The sequence below is a fragment of the Phodopus roborovskii genome, unplaced genomic scaffold (genome assembly GCF_943737965.1).
Source record: "Phodopus roborovskii unplaced genomic scaffold, PHOROB, whole genome shotgun sequence".
NCBI lineage: Eukaryota > Metazoa > Chordata > Mammalia > Rodentia > Cricetidae > Phodopus > Phodopus roborovskii.
In genome coordinates, this window is record NW_026125281.1 from 167,185 (window position 1) to 191,030 (window position 23,846).

Below are 23,846 nucleotides of genomic sequence, written 5' to 3' on the forward strand. Positions count from 1 at the left end.
TCTAGTATGTGTATATCCACATAATTCAAATGATTTGGTTTGTTTTTGGTGGGGATATAGTTCAGTGAGCAGTAAACTTACCTGGTATGCTCAAAGATGTAGGTTCAGTCTCCAGTACCATTTTTTATTTAGAATGTAAAATCAGTCCATTTTAATAACAAAATATTCATTTTAAAGAAAAAAGTAAAATAAACCTGGTGTTGGTGGCGCACTCCTTTAGACCCAGCACTCGGGAGGCAGAGGCAGACGGATCTGTGTGAGTTCGAGCCCAGCCTGGTCTCCAGAACTAGTTCCAGAACAGGCTCCAAAGCCACAGAGAAACCCTGTCTCAAAAAAGCAATAAATAAATAAATAAAATAAAGTAAAAGATGAAATGCCATAATGCCATGTTTAACAAAATATGAATTAGTCCATATATAACATAAAATATTTATTTGCTATTTACATTTCCATTTGTATGTATATCATATCACATATCAAAAAAGAATGAAAGAAAGAAAAAGAAACATGGCGAATATGAACCATAGCCTGGGGGGGGGGAAGCGTGGAACAGGGCGGGGCCCTTAGCAGTCTCGGAGATCTCGTTTCTTGCTTCGCCTTGACTTCTTGTGTGTTTCCTGGCGGATGGTGTCATATTCCAGTATGGCCATTCTGGAAAGTCTCTGTAGAAACTGTGAGGGCGCCCCTGCGAAAGGGTCACTGAAGACAGAGCCTGTGAGGGAAAAAACCGGCTCTCACAACCCAATTCAGCATGCACTGAGACAGCGGCTGATGCATGCTCCCACTAATGCCCACAAACTACCACTGCATCTTTGCATACACACCTTGAACTTTCCAGAAAGGCCAATGCCTACTTCTGATACAACTTAAAAAATGGAAAACTTTTGATTATATGGCTCAAGACACTAACTTTGAGCAAAACTGCTCCAGGAAAATGTTAAGAGCTTATTTTATCAGTGAGAAACTGGGAATGTCTGGTTTAAAGGGTCAAAGGACAGACTTTCCCTCCAGACACGCTAGACATAGTCAGTGGTGCTTAGAATGAAACGGATTTAAGGGTCAGTGTGGGGCTCTAAACAATTGCAATATAGACAGTGTCTGCAGTGAAATGTGTTCAGTATATGGAATTCATTTTAACAAAAGAATGGAAAATAGGGATGGGGCTGGGGAGGTGGCTCAGCAGTTTCCAGCATTGGCTGGCTGCTCTTCCGTGTTGATTTCCAGCACATGGAAGCTCGCTTTCTGTAACTGCAGTTCCAGCGCGTCCTCCACTGCCCTCTCATGGATGCTTAATGTACTACACACACGGTGCATTGTACTGCTACACAGACACACATGCAAAGCAAAACACCACACATGAAATAATTGTTTCGTTTTGCTTTGCTTAAGATAAGGATAGAATGGAACTTTCTGGGAAGGTGGTGGAGGCTTCTGTGCTACGTTCGCATTTCAGTCGATGGTAAATGAGCAGATGTTCCTTAAATAGGGGAGTAGTGTGATTGGGCATCAGGGCTGCAAGCTTCTGTGGCACTGCTGAATGATTTTAAAGCTCCGAGATTTAACATTAGGTAGCCAGTTTGAAGCCTACGAAGAGGCTTTGCGTGAGCTGTGTTGGACACTGGCCTTGGTCCTGAGATGACAGAAGTGTGTGGGACAAACCTCGAACCCACTAAATTTACAGACGAAAGCAGAGCTTAAAGGAATTGTCAACAACCCAGGCACTTCACTGGGGAGCCTAGGGCAGGGGTTTCTGTGAGCACGAGGCCAGCCTTGGCTACATAGTGACCTTATTCAAAGAAGGAAAGGTGTGGGAAGAAACCAGTGGAATAAGGGAGTACCTTTTGACTTCTCCTGAAGTGCTGCCATGCTGCATGACTCTTTGGTCTTCTTAACCCTAAAGAGTACGGATGGTCATAAGGTGGCATACATCACCCCACAGCCTGTTGGCTTTGAAAGACACAAGAGGCAAACAAACGGCACAGTCTCAGTCACACTCGCTGGCTTCTCGAGTTTTGTGTTGCTCTGTTTGCTTCTCTGCCCTGGGGCAAGCCCCACACTCTTGCATCTGCTGAGGGTATTATGACGTGTCCTACCGAAACTCACCTTGTCAAATGGTATCACGTGGGGACAAAAGCCAATGGTACAGGAGAGAAACAACTCCACCATGATTAACTCCAACACAAGTGGGAATGACCCAACCCAAGGGTAGATTTCCTCTACATTTGTTTCACCAGTAGCTAGGCGCTGAGTAAAATTCCATGCAGGCATTTGTGGTATCTGCAAGTAGTCACCACACAAGTGATGCTGATGACACTAATGTGTCTGGACGTGTTAGATGCACGATGCCTGTGTCCCACAATTTTGCACTTTTCCTCTATCAGTTACCATGGCCTGAATTTTTGCTACAATTCTTGTCCCTAAAGGAATAGACCAGCACAACAAATTACTAGGGGGAATGGGTAATGAACCCTAAGAATTCCATATTCCATATAACTACAGCAAGCTTTGACCTTTACCTCTATGATGCTATTGCCGGGTATATTCCTTGTGTGCTGTGAGATTCACTGAAAATTTCTGATCTCCATTAAGAAAACTTGAGGAAAGATTAGACATTTACCAGAGTTTTAGAGTCAAATATTCACATATTGTGGGGCTAACAAGAAGATAAGAACAGTGCACAAAACAAACAAAGCGGGTAGTCCCCTGCTTTGCCAAGATGGCTCATTCACAGAACGATGTGCAACAGGCAGGGGGAATGAAATACTTAGGCAACTTGGTATGTTCTCACTGGCATGGCTGAAATGAAGGCACTTCAGTCGGTACATTTACAGTTGCCTACATATACATCACTCATATACATCACTTTCCACTTTACATAAGAAGAACTCTAGGCAGGATGTGACAAAACGTTTTCTGATGTATCCTTCAGCAAGACACAAATTCACAGTTGTCAGTGTAAAATGTCAGGAAGTGACTTCCCAAACAGCCAGATCACAAACCATTATGTACAAAAACCAGCTGAAGCTGGGAAGAGGACAAAGATGCAAACTGCAGAAGTAGGAGGCGGGCTCAGGGGCGGGCTCAGGGGCGGGCTCAGGGGCGGGCTCAGGGCGGGCTCAGGTCAGACTTGAAGTAGAAATCCTCCTGCCTTGGGCTCCTGGGTGCTGGGATTACAGATTTGAAGATAAAGCCAGAGTTTTGTTTTGTTTTGCTTTGCTTTGTTTCCAATGCCGGAGACAAAACCTGGGATCTAGACTGCTAGGCAAGCACCGTGCTACTGAGCCACATGCCCAGCTCTTAAGCCTGGGAAGGCTTCTAGTGGCAGTTTGCAAAGGTGGGTGACTGGCTGAAACGCTCTCTCTGATAGGACAAGGTTTTATCAGCCCCCAGTCTTCCAAACCCTGCAGCCATTGCAGGCTTCAAGTCCTAATACACCTCCATTCCCGTGCTCTTATGCATCGAACCAGGCTCAGACAATCAATCTACTTAAAACGGGTCCTCTAATCTTCTCTAACCCTAACCCTGATTTTTCAACTTGAATGAAATGGCTAACTTAGACGCAAAACAATAAATAAAATAAAAATCCAATCCTCTATGGATCAGATTCGCTAGCCCAGGGAACCCTCTACCTTCAGCATTGCTTACAAATGAACATTCAACAGAGGCAGTCAGGTGACAGTCACCTACCTGATGGGAGGGATGTCAGCCTCAGTGTGAAACAGGTGCTTATGGATCTCTAGTGGAGCTGAACTTAAGCTGTTCGGGCAACTTGACAATTCTGGTAAATATGGCATTTTGAGACAGTCTTTGGGCTCTTCTAGACCAAATGCTATATGTGTTGTGACAGAAAAAACAAAACAAAAACAAAAACATAACCATCTTGGTTAAATGCACACATCCTCCACCACATTCTAGAATGCACAGTGTGGTAAAGCAAATGGGTGGGGGGAGGAATACGGAGCTGCTGTCATTTGACCCCATGGCTCAGATGCTGCCTGACCGACCACAGGGAGGAGTAGGTTTGAAAGGTGGATAAGAATGGGAACAAGGAGAAAGTGCTTGTTGGCTCCTGCCTGCGATCCCAGCACCCAAGATGCTGAGGGAAGAGGATCATGAGTTCAAGGCCAGCGTGGGCAATTTAGTGACACTGGATCTGAAAATAAGAAGCATGGCTGGACAAGTGTGTGCAAGGCTCTAGGTTCCAGGCCTAGAATCCCACCTACCCATCCCCCATGACAGCAATATGAGCGGCAGCAGCAAAGGACAGGGGTCAGCGCTGGCTGCCAGTCTCCAGCAGACCCGCTGCCCCTTCTGTTTTAGTTAGAGCTCATACAATCATAGCACCACGTTGAGATAAACATCACTTTCAAGACTTCTGCATTGCCTGCTACTGAATATGTCCTGCTTCTTGGTGAATAATCACAAAGTGGGGATTACACCATCTGAAATCCTACCCTTGGCATGGACTTGAATTTTTCTCTCTACAAAATTCATACCAAACCTGTAAAAACCAATATTAAGTGTCCAGATTGTCAAGTCTTTTTGTTTGGGTTTGGATGGATGGATGGATGGATGGATGGATGGATGGATGGATGGATGGATGGTTGATTAGTTGGTTTGTTGGCTGGTAGATCGCTTAGTCAGTTGGCTGGTTGGTTGGTTGATTGGTTGGGGTTTTAATGGGGACAAAGTGTCTTGTCTCTATGTAGCTAAGGCTGGTTTTGAACTTGCAACAGTTTTTCTGCCTCCCAAGAGCTGGAATCACAAGTATGCTCCACTTTACTTGGCTGTAAGTTGTTTTCTTTTTTTCATGTGGGTGGGAATGTGGGGGCGTTTGCCTGTGTGGAGGCCCAAGGTTTAATTGAGTACATTCAACAATCCTCTTCACCCTCATGTATTAAGGCAGAACCCAGAACACTGGGCTGTGTAGGTAAGCGAGCTAGCTAGCCAGATTGTTCTGGTCATCACCTCTCTCTCCCTGTGGTGTGCTGGATTACAGAGAGGCTGCCATGCCTACCGACCTGTTCATGAGTTCTGGGGACCTGAACTTGCCTTCTCAGCTTTACCGGCTGAGTCCTTTCCTCATCCCCAAGGTAAGAAATCGAAACACAGGCTGGGACCTCATGGAACCTTCTCAAAAATGGATCACATATTCTGTAACAAAGCAAACCTCAACAGATACAAACAAAACAAAACAAAACAAAAAAGGAATAAACCCCTGTACCCTATCAGATCACCACAGCTTAAAGTTAGAATTCAACATTAATTTCAGAAAGCCCACCAACACATGGAAACTGAACAATGATCAACAACTGAACCACCACTGGGTCAATAAAGAAATGAAGAAAGAAATAAAAGACTTTCTAAAATTTAATGAAAATGACCACACAACATGCCCAAACTTATGGTGAGAGGAACATTCATAGCACTAAATGTCTACATAAAGCAGCTGGAAAAATCCCACACTAGAGAATTAACAGAATAACTGAGAGCACTAGAACAAAAAGAAGCAAACTCACCCAGAAGGAGTAGATGGCAGAAATAGTCAAATGGAGGCTGAAATCAGTAAGATAGAAACAAAGAAAAAAAATGATGCAAAGAACCAATGTGACAACAAAGAGTTGTTCTTTGAGAAATTCAACAAAATAGACAAGCGTTTATCCAAACTAACCAAAAGACAGAGAGAGAATATCCAAATTAACAAAGTCAGAAATGAAAAGGGGGACATAACAACAGACACCGAGGAAATCCAGAGAATCATCAGGTCATACTTCAAAAACCTGCACTCCACAAGACTGGAAAACTTTAAGGAGATGGACAATTTTCCACATAAATACCACATACTAAAATTAAGTCAAGAACAGATAATCCAATTAAAAATGGGGTGCAGATCTAAATAAAGAATTCTTAACAGAACAATCTCAAATGACAGAAAGACACTTAAGGAAATGCTCTAGTCATCAGGGAAATGCAAATAAAAATCACTCTGAGATTCCATCTTACACCAATGAGAATGGCTAAAATAAAAAACACCAATGACAGCTTATGCCGAAGAGGGTGTGGAGAAAGGGAAACACTCCTCCACTGCTGGTGGGAGTGCAAACTCCTATAGCTGCTGTGGAAATCAGTATGGCGATTTCTGAGAAAATTAGGGATCAACCTACCTCAAGACCCTGCAATTCCACTGTTGGGAATATACACGAAAGAGACACATTCACACCACAAGGACATTTGCTCAGCTATGTTCATAGCAACATTATTTATAATAGCCAGATCTTGAAAACAGCCTAGATGCCCCTCAATTGAACAATAGATAAAGAAAATGTGGTATATTTACACAATGGAGTACTACTAAGCAGTAAGAAACAATGACATCTTAAAATTCACAGACAAATGGACAGTTCTAGAAAAAACCATCCTGAGTGAGGCAACCCAAAACCAGAAAGACAAAAACAGTATGTACTCACTCATAAGTGGATAACAGACATAAAGCAAAAGATACTCAGTCTACATCCACACCCCCAGAGAAGCTAGACCCCTCTTCCAGAAACAGATGGAAGCAGATGCAGAAATCCACAACTAACCAATGGGCCAAGCTCCTGGAGTACAATCGAAGTGAGGGAGGAGCAAACATATGAACAAAGGAGTCAAGACCATGATGGAGAAACCACAGAATCAGCTGACCCGAGCTAGTGAGAGATCACTGACTCAGGTCTGACAGATGCGGAACCTGCATAAGACTGAACTAGACTCCCTAAATATAGGTGACAATGGTGTGACTGGGACAATTTATGAGGCCACTGGCAGTGTCCAAGATCTAACACTAATGCACAAACTGACTTAGTGGAGCCCATCCTATATGGAGAGACACCTTGCTCAGCCTAGACACGGGGTGTGGGGGTGGGGAGGTGCCTTGGTCCTGCTTCAATGAGATGATGGGACAGACTTAGTAGACTTCCTAGGGGAGGCCTTACCCTCTCTGTGGTGCAGATGGGAGGAGTTGGGAAGTGGAGGGAGTGGGAACTGGGATTGGAATGTAAATAATAAATTAATAAAAATAAATAAATAAATAAATAAATGAAAACCACAGGCTGGGGAGATGGCCCAAAGGATTAGAGCACTGGCTGCTCTTCCAGAGGACCAGGGTTCAGTTCTCAGCACCACATGGCAGCTCACAACTATCTGGAACTCCAGTTCCAGTGGGTCTCACACCTTTTTCTGGTCTCCATGGGCACCAAGTACCCCCTGGTACTCATACATAAACACATAAAGCATATACATATACATATATAACATAACATAAAATAAAAATAATAAACACATGTTAAAAAGAAATAAAAACAAAGAAATTAAGTGGAAAAGGTAAATTAAGAGGCTAAAAGCAGCCTGAAATCCTGGCATTTGGGAGGTGGAGGCAGGAAGATGCGGAATTGAAAGGCCAGCCTAGACTACAAGTGCAGTATTACTCTGGGATATGGAAAATGCTGTTAGAAAGAAAAATAGGAGGGAAAAAAGGTAATTGTTCAAAATTCAAAGCTAAACATTGTAGTGCACACATGCTTATACCACAGAACTTGAGAGGCAGAAGCGAGAGGATTTCAAAGGTTCAAGATGAGCCTGGGCTACATGGCAGGTTCAAGACCAGCCAGGACAACATGAGACCTTCTCAAAACAATTAAAAAATATAAGTAACACATAAAACAGTGTAAAACATAAGTAAATAAATGTGTTTTCATCACTCACGGACTATTAATCTTAACCTGCTCCCATTTCCCATAATATACTAGCCCAATATAAATGTCATAGGAGTTACATAACGCCTCTCGACTGCTTAGAGGGAAGTATCTGTAAATTCCAGTCACCCCTTCTGTTTCTCAAAGAGAATTACAACTGAAATGAAGTTACCTTTCCTCATCTTCTGTGTTTCCAAAACTGCTTTCCTCCAACTACTCTCAAACAGAAAACAGTTGTCCAAGGAGCTCCTGGTAGCTTTGGAAGCCTCCAATTTGATCTCAGGTGATAACACTGCCATCTTCTCTTCTTTCAATGCCCCAGATGAGAAGGAGACGCTGCTCAGGGCAGGCAGAGAAGGCAAGAACACAGGCGTTTCTTGTAAAAAACTTTTCTCGTATTACCATGAACACCAAATATTCACACTCATTTACTATAATGTGCAACTATGCATTCTTGGGGTTTTAGTTTGCTTTTTCAGTGTCTCACTATCTAGCGCTTTACTAGCCTGCTATGTTGGATCAGGCTGGTCTTGAACTCACAGAGATATGGTTGGCTACTTCTGCTTGGAAGTGCTAGGGTTAAAGGTATATGCCACAATGCCCAGCATAGGCTTGAGATTTCAGAGCTAGAGGGTTTTAAGAATAAAGTTCGCTGTGTTTTATGCATTTTAATGATTGTTGCCAGTTGGGTGGTGTTTTGAGACAGGGTCTCAATTAACCTAGGCTAAACAGAACTCTTCAAGGAAGGCCTTGAACTTCCCATCTTCCTGACTCCACCTCCCCAGAGCTGGGGTAACAGGAAGATGCCACCACTCCCGGTACTTTTAATCCTTGGAACCTCTTCAGTGCTTTAAATGTTTAGGATTTGGAGGGCAAACAGGATCTCTGTGGGTAACAACAATCATGAGAATTAATTACCTCAACTGAAATATGAAGTAATCGATAGTTTCCAAACTCTTAAAAGACATTTAGCCAGGTATGTCAGCACACACCTTTAACCCCAGCACTCAGGAGGGAGAGACAAGCCAATCTCTGTGAGTTTGAGACCAGCCTGGTCTATATAAGGACTTCCTAGACAGCTGGATTCACACAGTGAGACCCTGGCTTTAAAAAAAAAAGACTCTTAGAATCACAATTCCGACTCCATTCTAAGAACTTCATGTTTATCTATAGAAGTAGAGGTGCCTGGAGAACTTTGAGCTCCAAGCCAGCCTCCCGCTCCCACAGCCAGAGACTCAATCCTGCTTGCTGCTGATGGAAGACAGGAGACAGAGACCCTCAGATGGACTTCTGAACATCTCCAACTGGAAAAGCCTCCTTAAGGCATTTTATCCTGCTGGGTCAGAAGAAAATGCTGTTTTGTTTTTTGTTGTTTTGAGACAGGGTTTGTGTGTGGCTTTGGAGCCTGTCCTGGAACTTGCCCTGTAGACCAGGCTGGCCTCGGACTCACGGAGATCTGCCCGCCTCTGCTTCCCAAGTGCTGGGACTAAAAACGTGAGGCACCAATGCCCTGTTATAAGAAAATGTTATTAAAACTAGATTTTTCTAGAACATCCACACATGAAGACTCATTATATTATAAATTTTTATCTATGTTTGGCATTTTTTATGATAAAAGTTTGTTTGAAAGTCCACATTTGAGAGCCTGACATTGTGGTGAATAGCTTTAATCCCAGCACTCAGGATACAGAGGCAGGTGGATCTCTGTGAGTTTGAGGCCAGCTTGGTCTACAGAGCAAGTTCCAGGACAGGCTCCAGAGATATAGAGAAACCTTGCCTCAACTTCCCCCACCCCCAAAAAAGCCCACATTTGCAAGTACCTACAACTTCAAGAATGTATTGATATAATAAAAAAACAAAACACTAGTCCAGCAGTGATGGACACATGTTTAATCCCAGAACTTGGGAAGCAGAGAGAGGTGGCCCTCTGTAAATTCAAGGCCAGCTAGATCTATTTAGAGAGATCCTATCTCACACAAACAAACAAACAAACAACACAAACCCCTGCACATTCCACACCATACATGTGGAGGTCAGAAGAAAATCTGTGGGAATTGATTCTCCCCTTCCACTCTGTGGATCTCTGGTGTCAAATTCAGGTCATTAGGCACCTTTATGTGCTCAGCTGCCTCACTGGACCCAAACCAAATGCTTTTTCTGATGTTGCCCATAAATGCGATCTCTGCCAAGGCAGGCAGGCAGGCAGGCAGGCAGGCAGGCAGGCAGGCAGGCAGGCAGAGGGAATAGTTTAGTGCCCTAGGGTCGGCATTTGCTGTGGAGCTAGCACACGCCGCCTCCTGTAATAACACCAATTCCAGCACTACTTCTTCACACTATGCTGGCACACACCCCTTTCCAACAATACATCTAGCGACTCCAGAAGCCCCATTCCCCACCCACCTGCATCAGACTACGGGTACTCCCTTCTCTGAAGTTCTCAGATTTGGACCATTTTGCTCAAGTGTACTCCCAATGAATCTGGTGTGAAAATAGAAGGGCCGTTCGGACCCGAACTGGTTTGGGGTCCATGCGTAGGAAGGCAAAACCTGACTTCTAGTAACTTTGTAGGAAGGAGGCACTATTTTTACCATCATGCATAACTGGGTGTGCCTATGATTACAATCAGATGCATTATGAGAGAGGGTGTGTCCGATGAGAAGTCATTTCATAACCTGCCAATCAAAATAGATAACCAACAAGAAAAGCCCTTTAGTAACCAACTCTTCCTCTCCAGCTCCTTAAAAGGAAGCACAGAATAGTCAGGGCCCTGTCACTCATGCTGGCCCACACCACTGTTGACAGGGCCGACTCCCATAACCTGTCCTCTTGCTTTGCTCTTGTGAATGAAGTCATCTCACTTTTGAGAATATGTGTGGACGCTTGTGTTCAACTCTTGGATAAGAGGCCAAGAACCTGGACTCACCTGACCCAGGTTTAATATGATGGTCTTTATGTATCCATTTCCTGAAAATGACATCATTTCATTCTTCTGCATGTCTGAATAATATATGCCCTATTTTCTTTATGCATCTGGCCACTGCTAGGCTCCTAGGCTGATTCATTCATTATGGCTGAATGGACAGTGACATAAGCAGCATAGCCTTGCAGGTATCGTATCTCTGGTGTATGATGACTCTGACTCAGGTACACACCAGGTCCGGGTGGCTCTGGGGAGCAAAGGCAACCCCTGTATGAATGAGCATTCATGGCATGAGCACAGAGCACAGCCGTGGCGAGGACCCTGAATCCTCAGACCTGTGGAAATGGCAAGGGCTCCCCCAGGCTAGGCTCAGGGAGTGACAAGGCCTTCCCCTGATCCCTGTTTGGATGCTGACCTGGTACAGCAAGCTTCATCCTCCCAGACTGAAGCCTGAGACTACCTCCCTGCAGAGACGGCTCCCCAAGACAGGCTGATCTACTCAACCTTCGTAAATACTGGTACTGCTGCTTCGTCTCACACAGCCCACCCCACCCCAGCTTTTTTTGGATGTGCGCGAGCAGTGTCTGTCATTTCTACATTCACTGTTACCCCAGTAAGGTCAATCCCTAAGCCGTGGTAATAATATCAAAAGAACAACCATGCCAGTCCTGGCAGGTAGACATTACAGTTTATCCAAGTTCTGTTTTAAGTTTATCGAAGAATTCCTGGTAAACTTGTTGGATGTCTGTCAATTGTATCGCTTTTCTATCTTTCTTAATTATTTTTTTAAGATTTATTTTTATTTTATGTGCACTGGTGTCTCATCTGAATGTATGTTTGTGTGAGGGTGTCAAGTCCCCTGGAACTGGAGTGAGGACAGACAGTTGGGAGCCACCATGTGGATGCTGGGAATGGAGCTCAGCACTTCTGGAAGAGCAGTCAGTGTTCCTAACTCCTGGGCTATCTCGCCAGACCAAAGTTGATGGGGCATGTCCTTCCATATACATGTTTCTCTTCTTGGTTGATGAATGAAAACACTGATTGGCCAAGCAGAAAGATGGGTGGGACTAGGGGATGAGGAGAATGCTGGGAGACAGGCACAGCAGACACACCATGCTGCCGAAGAAGCAACATGCCAGATTACGGGTAAACCCCAGTCTCGTGGCAAGCATAGATTAACTGATATAGGTTGAAAACTTAGAGCGAGCTAGCCAATAGGAAGGCCAAGCTATTGGCCGACAGTTTCATAATTAATATAGCATATGTGTGTTTATTTGGGGCTAAGGTATCTTCGGGACCTGGCGGGACAAAGAAAACCTCCAGCAACACAAAGTCTATATCTTTAATTAGAGAAATAAAACCATTTACACTCAGGTTATGCTATAAAAGTGTGTCGTAGTTCCTATCATTTTTTTTTTTTTTTTTTTTTTTTTTTGTCTTTCTAATGTTTGATGCTTCCTAATTTTTTAATTGCTTATCTGTTTTTTCTAGTGGGGTTTATTCTTTCCTGTTCATTCATGGCTGCAGCTGTTTTCTTCTTCTGAACTGGAATTACAGGAATTTATGAACCACCCAGCAGAGGCTCTGGGATTTGAACTTGAATACTCTGGGAGAGCAGTCTCTCCAGTCTCTGTCTTTTTTACTTTGTGACAGGGTTAAGTTGCTCAGGCTGGTCTTGAACTCACTCCGTAGGCAGATAGCCTACGATGTTACCATTCCAGCTTCTCAATCGCTCCAGATTAAAGGCTTGTGTTTTCTTTTCCTTTGCTCCTGTTTGAATAGCTTAACTCATGAACCTTATCTTCAAACCCAGAAGTGTTTCTTTCTTGATTTCCTCTCTCGGGGAAGTTTTCCACTGAATTGTTTTAATTTTGACTTACTCAGTTTTTCATTTCTAAAACTGTTTTTTTCAAAAACCTATCTTTATTGAACTTCTTGTCCATATCCTATATTATCTTCCTAAATTAATTCAGTCCCCCCTTAGAAATCATTGATGTCTTAATTTTTTACATTTATTTGTGTGTGTGTGTGTGTGTGTGTGTGTGTGTGTGTGTCTATACATATGGAACATGTATGGATATCTTGTAGGATAGCATGTAGGATGACTTGGAGGGATCAATCCTCTCCTTCTGACTCCAAGAATCAAACGCTTCATCAGCCTTCATTGGTCTTTTTTTTTTTTTTTTTTTTTCATTCATTCATTCATTCACTCACTTGTTTACATCATTGAGTATATGGTGAAAGAGGGTATATGGATCAAGAGGAAGGGTCACTTGGTGACCATTGCCATTAAACAAAGTTCCAACATTTCAACACTGCAGACCACACTTGTTGGTCACCTTTTTACTTTCATTCCTAACAGTTCTCCACATCAATGCCTTTCCCTTTGAGAAATTTAGTGTGGGCTTTGCTAGAAGATATTAAAAAAAAAAAAAAAAAAGAGGATATAAAAGGCCCTCTAAACAAAATAATTCTTTGGGGAGAAAAAACCAAAACCTCGACACCAGGGGACCAGGAATTCCAGGAATTCCTAAGGACACTAAGAATAGGAATGTTAAGAGATTTACTAGAAAGGCCTACAATTCAGGTGCAGAGGAGCCCGAGGGAGCCTGAGCCCACGAAAGGCAGGAATTCAGTTAAATCAGAATGGTACCTTATCCAAGGGGAAGACTGAGAAGTCAGAACCTCACATTTTTGGCGAATCAGGAGAGGAACAGCAGTGTCATTAAGCTGAGCAGGCCCCTGCTTGCTCCCCAGAGGTTTATTCCCAACATCAGGCATTTGCATTAGGGCCTCGTTCCATTAATTTACGACTGGCATTGCCAGGCAGTGATGGTGCATGCCTTTAATCCTAGTCCTAGCCTCACTCACTCACTCACTCATTCACTCACTCACTCACTCACTCACTCACTCACCCATTCACTCACTCTCACTGGGGGTGGGGGTAGAGCCAGGTGTATCTTAGTGAGTTCAAGGCCAGCCTGGTCAAACACATCATTAGTTTTTTTAAAAGTCATTATTTTGAGCTTTTTTTTTCATCCAGCATTTCATCCACTTCAATAACTTTGGAGCCAGTTTCTGGGGAGTTAAAATTTTCAGAGGAGTTGTCTTGTCCGTTTTTTCTGTTTCTTATTTTTTCCATGCTGGATGGATATATTTCCATTTTTAGGGAAGAGATTCCCCTTGGTGAGATAGTCTACGGTATGAGAATGTTGAATTGGTGAATATACTTCCTAATGGATTTAGTAGTATAATTTCCCTGCTTGTGTCTTTGTTAAGGATCAGTGCTTTGTTTTGGTTTTTTGTTTGTTTGTTTTTGTTATGTGATGCAGGCTTTCTCTGTGTACCAGCCCTGGCTGTTCTGTAACCCACTCTGTAGACCAGGCTGGCCTTGAACTCACAGACATTAGCTGCCTCGAAGATGCTGGGACTAAGGGTGTGTGCCACCACTGCCCTGTTTAGGATTAGTTCTTTTCAAACAGGGCATACTATTTAGAAAGCTGGCGGTCCTGCTTTCTCTAAGTCTCCTGGGAGTGGCTCCAGAAGATGTACACACTGGAATAGATGGGCTCCTCCTCCTTAGTCACTACTCCATCTTGGTGAGAATGTGTGTTCTGAAGGATGTTGGCTCAGCCTATGTTGTGCCTCTTACAGGAGCAGGGGCCAGGTCCATAGACTTTTCAGCTTTTCTCTGCTACTGCCGACTCCTGCTGAGGAGCTGCACAGCCGTGATGGCTAAAAACCCCTCCGTTTTACACTAGGCATCCACCTTGGTAGCCACTAGCTGTTTGCCTCTGACTCCAGTGCCTGGAAGACAAATTCCCAGTAACTCTGACTTCTTTGACCATCCACTGGCTATGTTGTGACTAACTGCTTCTTAGCTTCTGCAGACGGTCACGGTCAGGTTACCCAATCTCAGCAGAGCAAACAGCTCCTGGTTTGCCTGTGCAGATACACAAAACTCCACTCTTTGTGGATTTTGCCTTTAAAAATCTTCCCCATCCACTTCTCATGGCAATCTCCAATCTACCTGAGACACTGTTGTCCTGCTAGTGGTAATCAGTGAGTCCTTTAACTATAAGTGAATTGAATCTATGGTATTTTCTCAGGGGTCAGGAACTCAATAACACACACACACACACACACACACACACACACACACACACACACACACATTCCAGCTATCACTCTCTGCCAGTCTGCACTTCCTCCCACCTCTTCTGGGACTTTGAGCTCCTTGGAAAGAGGTGTGTTGGGGGACAGATGCCCTTTTCATTTTCAGCAGTGTTTGCTGGGACCTTCTCAAGATGGTTCCCATTGCACTGCCCCCCCCCCCCCCACTCTGGTGCTTTAGGAAGCCTTGTACTTCTCCAGTCCCAGCACACCAGGCAGCTCTCAGAGCAGCTGCAAGACATCATTCCCTTATGACGACCCCTTTGGGCCTCTGGTGCTACTCTTGGGTGTTGCTGGGTCCTGAGGGGCCATTTGCTTTGTCTCCTGACTGGTCAACTTCCTTCCATCACTTGTAACCCTCAAGTGTGACTTGGACAGAGTGCTGCCTCCAAGAGTCAAGGGTTGCTCAAGCAAGGGATACTTGGCCAAAACAGAGAAGCTTCCCATTGTTGTCTGCCTGGCCTGGTGTTTCAGAGTTACAGGTCTCTATTGGAGCAGTGTGGATTCAGCTCCAGGGCTCAGCTGGTGAAGCTCGGAAGCTCGACCCTTTAGCAGCACGCTCTTTCTTATCATCGCTGGGATAGACGGCAAGCCTCCTAGTAGCTTTCCCAGGTCAATGGCAGTTTGCAATTTGTCTTCTTGTGGCTCTTATGAAACACTCTTTTGTTGACGGTGGATGTGCTGGGACAAATTTAGTGTCTCGTGTGTGTGCTTTTTTTGTGCTTCCTTCCTGTGTGACCCCGTGTTCTGTGATGAGACTGGTGCACCTTTCCCTGGATTTAACTTCCTTGGGCCATTAAATATATACAAATAGACAAATAATAGATAATAATAAATAAATGATAAAGCAAAGGGAAGCCAATGTGACTTCCCAGATTAAGTCATAAAAATAGAATACAATTTCCACCTGGATCTCCGAGGAAACTCTGTTGAAACTGCTTGTCTGCTCCCTGTTTACATAAGTCTGAAATGGTAATGAAAGCAGAGCTCCGGTTCTTCTAAAAATGGGAAGAAAGCCACCTGTTGATAAATACACCTTCCTGGGGATTATTACAGTGTGTGCAAGAACAATTCATATATACAAAAGTAGCTAACATATTGCGATCTGTATGTTACTATAGCTGGCAAATTGCTAGAAATAAATGATTTTCTTTTCCTTTTAATACAAGCTCTGTCTTACTATGTAGCCCAGGATGGCCGTAAACTCACAAAGCCCCTACCCAGCCTCTTTGCGCTGGGATTACAGGTGTGTGTTGCCACACCCTGCCGAGAGGCTATTAAAATGGTGCATTGAGAATGAGATTGTAAGATTGACAGGTATATCCAGGTTCTGCCAAGGAAGAGGGCTGTGGCTATTAACGGGGCATGAGAACCTGAGCTCCAAGAGACTGAGAGTGAAGATCGGCAGGAGCTGAGAAACACTTCACAAAAATAAACAAATACAGCAGGACATCCAGTGGACATCCACAACCCCGCAACCAAGCAGCAGAAACTGGGGGGTAACTGGTTTGGAGACAAGAAGTCAAGAACTGTCTATTTACAGATGAGAAGTAAGGCCAGAATCTTTACTAAAGCTGGCAAAGGAGGTTTGAGAAAGAGAAAGAAGCCGTTATGCCTTTAAGATATGTTCGGGGTATGAAGGTGGAGAAAAGGCAAACGGGAATGGTGCCTGGAGAGACAGATAACCCAGAGCACTGCGGAGGCAAAGGACCGATCGGCATGTACAAGAGTTAGTGGAGGAAGACGTCACTACTTACTGCTCACACTACCCACGGAAATGATGCCAGCCGATGACTGAGCAAGGCTTTACAGCCTACAAAACCACAGCACTGGCGTCAAGCGAACCTGGATTTAGTCGTCATACTCAGAGGGTCATGCCTGACTCTCATAAGTGGACAGAGACTGCATTTCTAAAACACTTTTTGTTGTTGCTTTGTTTTTGGTTTTTGTTTGCTTTTGTTTTGTTTTTTTGAAACGGTTTCTCTGTGTAGCCCTGGCGGTCCTGGAACTCTCTCTGAAAACAAGACTGCCCTTGAACTCACACACCACCACTGCCCGGCTTTTTAAAAACATTTTTGAGTGTCCAGTAGTAACAGGTAATAAGCACTCTGCAAACAGAAATAAATACAATTTATTTATAAAGAATAATAAACATTTCTTCCTCACCACAGCCTGCCAATGCAAAGGTAAATCAATCCTTGCATGATGGCACACTTATAATTGGGAGGTAAGGGGAAGAGGGCCAGTTCAAGCTACATAGTGAGTTCAAGTCTCTCTCTCTCACACCCACATACCCCAAAAGAAAATGCAAATCAACACAAACTTTTGTAAAAACAAAATTCTGTCAAAATGTTTAATGTACATACATCTGATCCAGTAGTCCCGTTTTTGTTTTGTTTTCTTTTTTTTTTTTTTTTCTTTCTGTATGGGGGGCAGAGGTCGCATAGCCACACCCTGTGGAGTGGAGAGGACAGCCCTGTGGACCCGTGGAGTTGCTTCTCTTTCCTCCTCTGGGTTGTGCTGCAAAGGCCTTTTCGAATGCTGAGCCATTTTCCACCCCAGCAGCTCTGTGTCAAGGGATTTAGTCTACAGAAGTGTTTCCTTGTGTAAGAATGCTCCTTATTGGGTTGTTTGCAAAAGGGAAACGCTGGGACTGTTCTCAATGGGCACTGCATAGGTTATACCCTCTGTGGCCAAAATCAAAGGGAAAAATGGTGAAAATCAGAAAACATGCAATGTATTAAAAAATAAAGGAAGTGGTAGAAAATAAGGAATGTCCTTGGGTCCTACCCACATGTGTCTGTGCTGAGTCAGGGGAGCCCTAATATGCCATGATGTAATTTCAAAAACACAAAGAACCTTTTTAAACGGTAACGGCAAAAGTTATATGAAAAAGTATTCTAACATTTAATTAACACGGATTACATATGCACGAGTGTAGTGAGGTAGTCCGATCCTTATTTACCACAATACATGAGTGCATATAATCCAAGACCGTTTGTTTGCAAACTTGTTTGCATTTGTCCCTATGGTTTCCCTGACGTTTATAACTCCAAACAGGCTAGACAACCTGTACAGGTTGACCGGTACTCAAAACAATCTTACCTGCCCAGCACAATTATTTTCTAGCGTTTTTAGACTCCAGTGAAAATTTTAAAAATGCACCCGCAAATATGAGCACATCAGAAATTATACAAGACAGATTTGGCAATGTAGGGAGTTCTAGTTGAGCCTATGCGGGAGCCGGGGACACATAGAAGCCAAAGGAAGTAAACACATCTCTGCTCCCAACCTAAGCTCTGGGAGAGGTGGAGTGCAAAACCTGTAAGGGTGTGTCCAGTAAACATTGGGCTGCTTTGTTGTCAGAACCTAAGAGGTGTATAGAGAATATTCAGGGTTTCAAACTCGTTCCCCGCCATTTGACCCCACAAGCGGAGCAGGTTTGGTCAGGTCCCATGCCCAAGCCATCCGGACGAAGTGCCTCGAGATCAGCTTTGGATGACCACGTGGCTCTCCAGACGTTCAAGCTGCCCTTCCTGCCGCTAGGCAGGAGCCCCGACTCCCTGAACTCACCGTCCCCGCAGCTGCACCGAGGAGATGGGCTTCTTCAGGTGCCGGACCCACGGCACCAAGCAGGGCGGCTCGGCCAGCGGGGGCAGCGGACAGCGTGGGAGCCAGCGGCGACCTGGCGCCGACCCGAGCCCTCGGCCCAGGCCGGCGGAGGTGTCGCGGGGCTGTCCCCCGCGGCGGGGCGGAGCGGCCGGCAGCCTGCTCGCACTGGCAGCACTCTCAGGGCGAGCATGCTCGGCGGCCGGCAGCCCGGCGACGCTCGGAGCGCAGCCGCCGCTCAGCACGGCCCGGTCCTGCCGGGGCCAGCGAGCGCTTGCAGCTGTGGCCCCGCCTGCCCGGAGCGCCGTTGGTTGCTAGGCGCCCGTAGCCTGGGGCCGCTCCACTGAGCTCGGCCGGTACAGCAGGGCCAGGGCGGATGCTGGATGGCTTGGAGAGCAAGCAAGGGATCCACAAGCCAGGGTGGATGTCCGGATGGTTGGACAGCTTACACTCTTGATGCCTCTGGGTCTCTGCTGAGAGAGAGGCGAGCTATGCAGGAACAAGACTAGTTGACAGCAGTCAGCTCTGACACTTCCACCGGTGGGAGAGAAAGGACAGTTGGACAAGGGGTGTGTGTGTGTGTGTGTGTGTGTGTGTGTGTGTGTGTGTGTGTGTGTGTGTGTGTCGGGGGGACATGGGCTTTCTAGGCCGCTAGCAACTAAGATGACATCGGTCTCATTTTTCACTAGACCCTTTCAAGTATTTTGTAAAAGTGTGTTCCCTTTGAAGTCTAGCATCGGCACCTACTCAGTAAGATTTCAACATCAGCATGCCTCACTGCTCAACACACAGGATACCAGCCCCCAGGTCCCTCTGGTTAAGAAAGCCAACTAGAATTAGACCCGGGCTGTAATCCCAGGGTAGTAGAGGAAGCTACGCCCTTCATCTGAAGCTAGGGTCAATTTAGACCTTTGGGGATCCATTCCCAGCTCCTACCAGGTCCTGGCTTTGGTGCTTGGTGCCCTGGTGGTGTATTTCCCTGTAATCCCAAACTGTGGTGACGGCAGGAGGGTCAGTTCAGGGTCATCAGAGTTCAAGGCCAGTCTAGGACACATGAGACCCTGTGTCCAATAAATGTGTGCACATGAGTTCAAGGCCAGTCTGGATGTACACAGCCTGTCTTTCCCCTTCCCTCCCTCCCTTTTTCTTTCTCTTTCTCTCCTCTTCCTCCTTTTTTTTTTTTTTTTTTTTTTTTTTTTCTCTCTCACAAGTTAGAGATGGTGAGACAGCTCTCTAGATAGAAATACTTTCCAGGGCCTGATGACTTGGGTTCCCATACATCTGTGATCCCACACGATAGCAGAAAAGAAATCCCAGGTTTCCTCTGAGCTCCACGGACACAGTGTGGCATGAGGAAAACAAACATGTACCCAAGGTGTATAAATACAATACTTTAAGAGTAAATTAGGGGCCAGCAAGGGCGTGAGGGTGCTTCTGATGCAGATTTGATGATCTGAGCCAGAGAAGCAACTCCACAAGATTGTCCTTTCCCCAGACACATCCGTGTGTGTGTGTGTGTGTGTGTGTATACGCCTGCACGAGTGCATGCATTTGCACACACACATCCAGGGTGAATGTGCACATGCACGCATTTCAAAATAATTTAAATTTTAGAGACTTAACTGGTTCAATGGAAAACACTACCTAAGCAGTCCAGAATTATTCACCCCAAGTCTTGGAGACATTATTGAAATCTGTATCTCCAGCTTCCTTTATAAAGTTCTCTAGTTTCTATAGTATGAATTGTGTTCCTGTAACACGTTCTATTATGTTCCACTGCTCCTATATAACTCTGTCCTACCGCTACACACTCACATGTACACACAGATCCACACCTGACGGCCCATCTCTTTTTACCTTCCACCAGGAATATGCAATAGTCACCATGTGTCAGGTCTCGGGAGGCCTGGAATATCAAATGCTTTTTTCTCAAGCTGACTCGCTGGACTTTCAGCAAGCACTGGGCACTCAGCAGTGCTCGAGAAGGCTGGCCCAAAGCCGGCAACCTGTCCAGGAGGTGCGTTTGAGGGAGACCTGATGATAGCATTCAAGACTGTGGACACAGACGTCTAATTGGGGAGAATATGAGCTGAGGGTTAGGTGATAAGACTGGAGCTTCAGTGGTGGGTATTGAACTAGAAATGGGTTTCCTGGGCTGACATTGGAACTGACGACTACTTCATCCTGTCAGCTTCACGAAGTTTTTTAGAGAAGTCTTCACTTGAAGGCAGGAGACTTGGAATCCTTCCATAAAGCTGTCTGAATTTCATGTATTAACAGTGTCAAACCAAACCAGAAATGTTCATTGTGTGTGTGTGCACCTGCATGGCGGTAAGAGGACAATTTCAGGACTTGGTTGGTCCTCTTCACCCACTGTGGGCTCTGGGGTGCACTCAGGCCAGGCAACGTGAGACTTTACCTGCTGAGCCACTTTCCTGGCCCAGCAAAGGGGCTATTGCTGTCTTAATCTCAACAATGTAAAAAGGAAACTATGGGGTGTTGGAATTTTTTTCTCTCCTAATAACCTCATGTAATCGGACCAAGTAAGACTTTGTCAAGTTGAATTACGGGAGGATTTGAACTTTCCCAAGAGTGGTCAAACGCCTTGCTCTGTTTTAGAGTATAGCAGCATCAATTTAAAAAACAACCCTCCCCCCCCCAAAAAAAAACACCTAATATGTGCTTGGACAAAGGTGGCAGGCAGCATGGGATGGAAAAGTGGGTGCAAAGTGCTTAGGAAGTACCGCAGCCACATGAACTGAATGCATACAAAAAGCCTCGCGAGCGTGTGTATTGGTTGGTTTCTAGAAACCAATGAAGAGTACTTAAGCTTTCTTTTGCATCTGAAGTGTACTGTCTTGGTGTTTCATAGGCACCATGAACTAAAGCAACACGGGGAGGAAACAGGTTTGTTTCAGGCAGGAACCATTTGCTCCACCTTTTAGATATAAAAACCACCCAAGACCAAGTGCCCCAGGGGTGGGACTGTCTGCAAAAACCTGGGCCTCCTGTACCAAGAAAGTGCATCACAGGCCTCTGTGGGAGTGGGGTTTGTAAAAGTACAAGACCCTTATTCTCCAGTCCAGTTGACACACTAGCCAGGTCAGCTTTTCCTTTTTGACTTAAAACAACTCCCGTAATTGACAGCCACCCTATGAAAATAAGAACCTCAAGTCAGTTAATGGATTTACAGAAACTTGAATGCTACTCTAATGCTAGTTTATGGTGGTTAATCAATCAAACCTTATACTGAGTGGCTAGAAAAGCAACAAAGTTTCAGATATTCCAAATGCTTCAAAATGTTAGGCTTCCCAGGGGTAGGGGTGGGGGCTACCCAGTACTCCAGACTCAAGATTACAGCTGAAAAGGTCATTTGGACATCCCTCTGTGAAATTCCCATGATCCAAATCCCGGAGCCTAGGAACCCTGTACAGAACAAGACTGCGGATGTCACAAGGCTTTAAAGTAGGGTCCAGTGAAATAAATGGCTCAGTAAGTAAAGGCGCTGGACTCCAACCCTGATGACCCAAGTTCAATTACTGGTACCTCTCTTTACGAACAAGAAAGTGCAGCCAACTCTAATTGGGGTGGTTTGCACGCTTTGTACCCTCTGAGGCCTCAAGGATAGTTACAGATGGGCATTGAACTAGGGTCCTCTGATCTTAACCAGAGTCATCTCTCATCACATTTATTTTATAAATGAGGAAGATGTTTTCATTTTAAAGGCAGCAATTTTTCTTCAGAAGGATAAATGGGTCTGCTGACAACTCGATTTGACCTAGTGAAACATTCTGGGCTTCCTATCTCCAGACCGGTTTGTCTTTGTTGGATGGATGTATAAGCAGAAGCTATTTTCAATGTCGTGCTGGATAAGCTATGTGTTCAAGCCACACTACCAAGTAACTTTTTAAATAACCTATAAAGTTTATGAAGCTGTATGCAAGTATTTTCTCCTTTTCCTTTACATCAAGTTTGAGCACAAACTTCCCAACGGCACCTGTGGAACCTCAGGTGTCAACCCTCACCTCCGGCTGGGCTTGAGGGTACCCTATCCGCCTGGGTTGCATACTCTGCAGGCAACATCCATAAGCTGCATCTTGCTGTATAGTGCTGAGATTATGTACCCATTACATACCCGGTCTCCTGACATTAAGTTGTCTGGCTAGTGTTGTGCCCTGAGTTGTTCACCCCCGAGCGACCTCCCAGGTCCAACTTCAGCACAAATCAGTGTGGAGATGGGGCATGAACCCATGAAGTCTCATCCTAAAACTTAGCTACATCCACAAATGACCCTTTAAAAGCTGGGCAGTGGTGGCACATGCCTTTGATCCCAGCACTGAGGCAGAAGGAGGATCTCTACAGAGGTCCCAGACAGCCAGTTTACAGAGAAACCCTATCTCAAAAAAAAAAAAAAAAAAAATCCCAAACTAGAAAACTGATCCTTAGCAGTGTTTTCCTCTCAGCCTTAGTTACAACCCTGTATTTTCCCGCAGTTTGCTTCATATTTATTCTTTCTCACAGACTCACGGAGTGTCTGGTTACTACATGCAACCCTACTCCTAACACACAAGGACACCAAGTCTGGACAACAAATCAGTCATTCTCCTGTGTCTACTTTGCTCCGGGCATTCCTGCTTGTCTAACCTGCTTAGGGATTTCCTAATTTTGGTGATAATGTAGGCTCAGACTCTTAAGAGCACAGTTTCTGAGAACATGTAACTTCTCTAAAAATACCCTGCAGTGACAGCACTCAGAAAATTCCGGTTAAAGCAGCCTGGGCTACACATGCTCCAGGAAAGGCCATCTGCTGTTAGAAATTAGCCCTAACACTTTGACAAAGACCACCACACCATAGTTATTGCATCCTTGACCCTGATCTGAGACCATTTACCACCCTCACTATTTCCTATAAACCTGGAAACCAAGGAGGCACCAACAGCTGAACTGTGCTCACTTTTCAAGGTGGCGGACATGCAAAGGCAGACTATACACTCTGACTGGGCCTGCTAAGACAGACAGAGCAGATGGCTAGAGATAGGAGACAAAAGCCATCTTGCAGAGGACCCAGGAGGACTCCATTCTCAGTGTCCCCACACCATGCTGCTCATAAGAGCCTTTACTGCCACTCACAAGCATAGGTGAGCATGTATGTTTTTTCTTCTCCTTTGAGACCAGGTCCATGCAGCCCTAGCTGGCGTGGAATTCAGATTCACCTGCCTCTGAAGTGCTGTGATTAAAGGTGCGTAGTACCACATCTATTGAAAGTAACTGCATTTCTCTCCAAACTCAATTCAGAGAAATTCTCCTCCAGGACCACCACCAATATCTCAACACGTGATAAGAACTTTTCACCTGGGCTGGAGAGATGGCTTAACAGTTAAGAACTTTCATCTACTTTAAACCAATAATTT

General features: G+C 44.9%; 1 protein-coding gene across 2 annotated transcripts; it reads right to left on the bottom strand.

The window, feature by feature from the left end:
• Positions 1-415: 415 nt before the first annotated feature.
• Positions 416-18,751, bottom strand: CUNH8orf89 (chromosome unknown C8orf89 homolog). Of its 2 annotated transcripts, none has more exons than XM_051199640.1 (5): positions 18,400-18,751; positions 7,906-8,069; positions 3,688-3,829; positions 1,839-1,894; positions 416-712 (listed from the first exon to the last, which is right to left on the bottom strand). In XM_051199640.1, the coding sequence occupies exons 2-5, from the start codon at positions 8,030-8,032 to the stop codon at positions 564-566; spliced, it is 474 nt and encodes a 157-aa protein (XP_051055597.1). In that variant the 5' UTR covers positions 8,033-8,069; positions 18,400-18,751; the 3' UTR covers positions 416-563. The 2 variants fall into 2 exon arrangements, with proteins under 2 accessions (XP_051055597.1, XP_051055607.1); XM_051199650.1 differs by having other exon boundaries at positions 7,906-8,072.
• Positions 18,752-23,846: the final 5,095 nt, after the last annotated feature.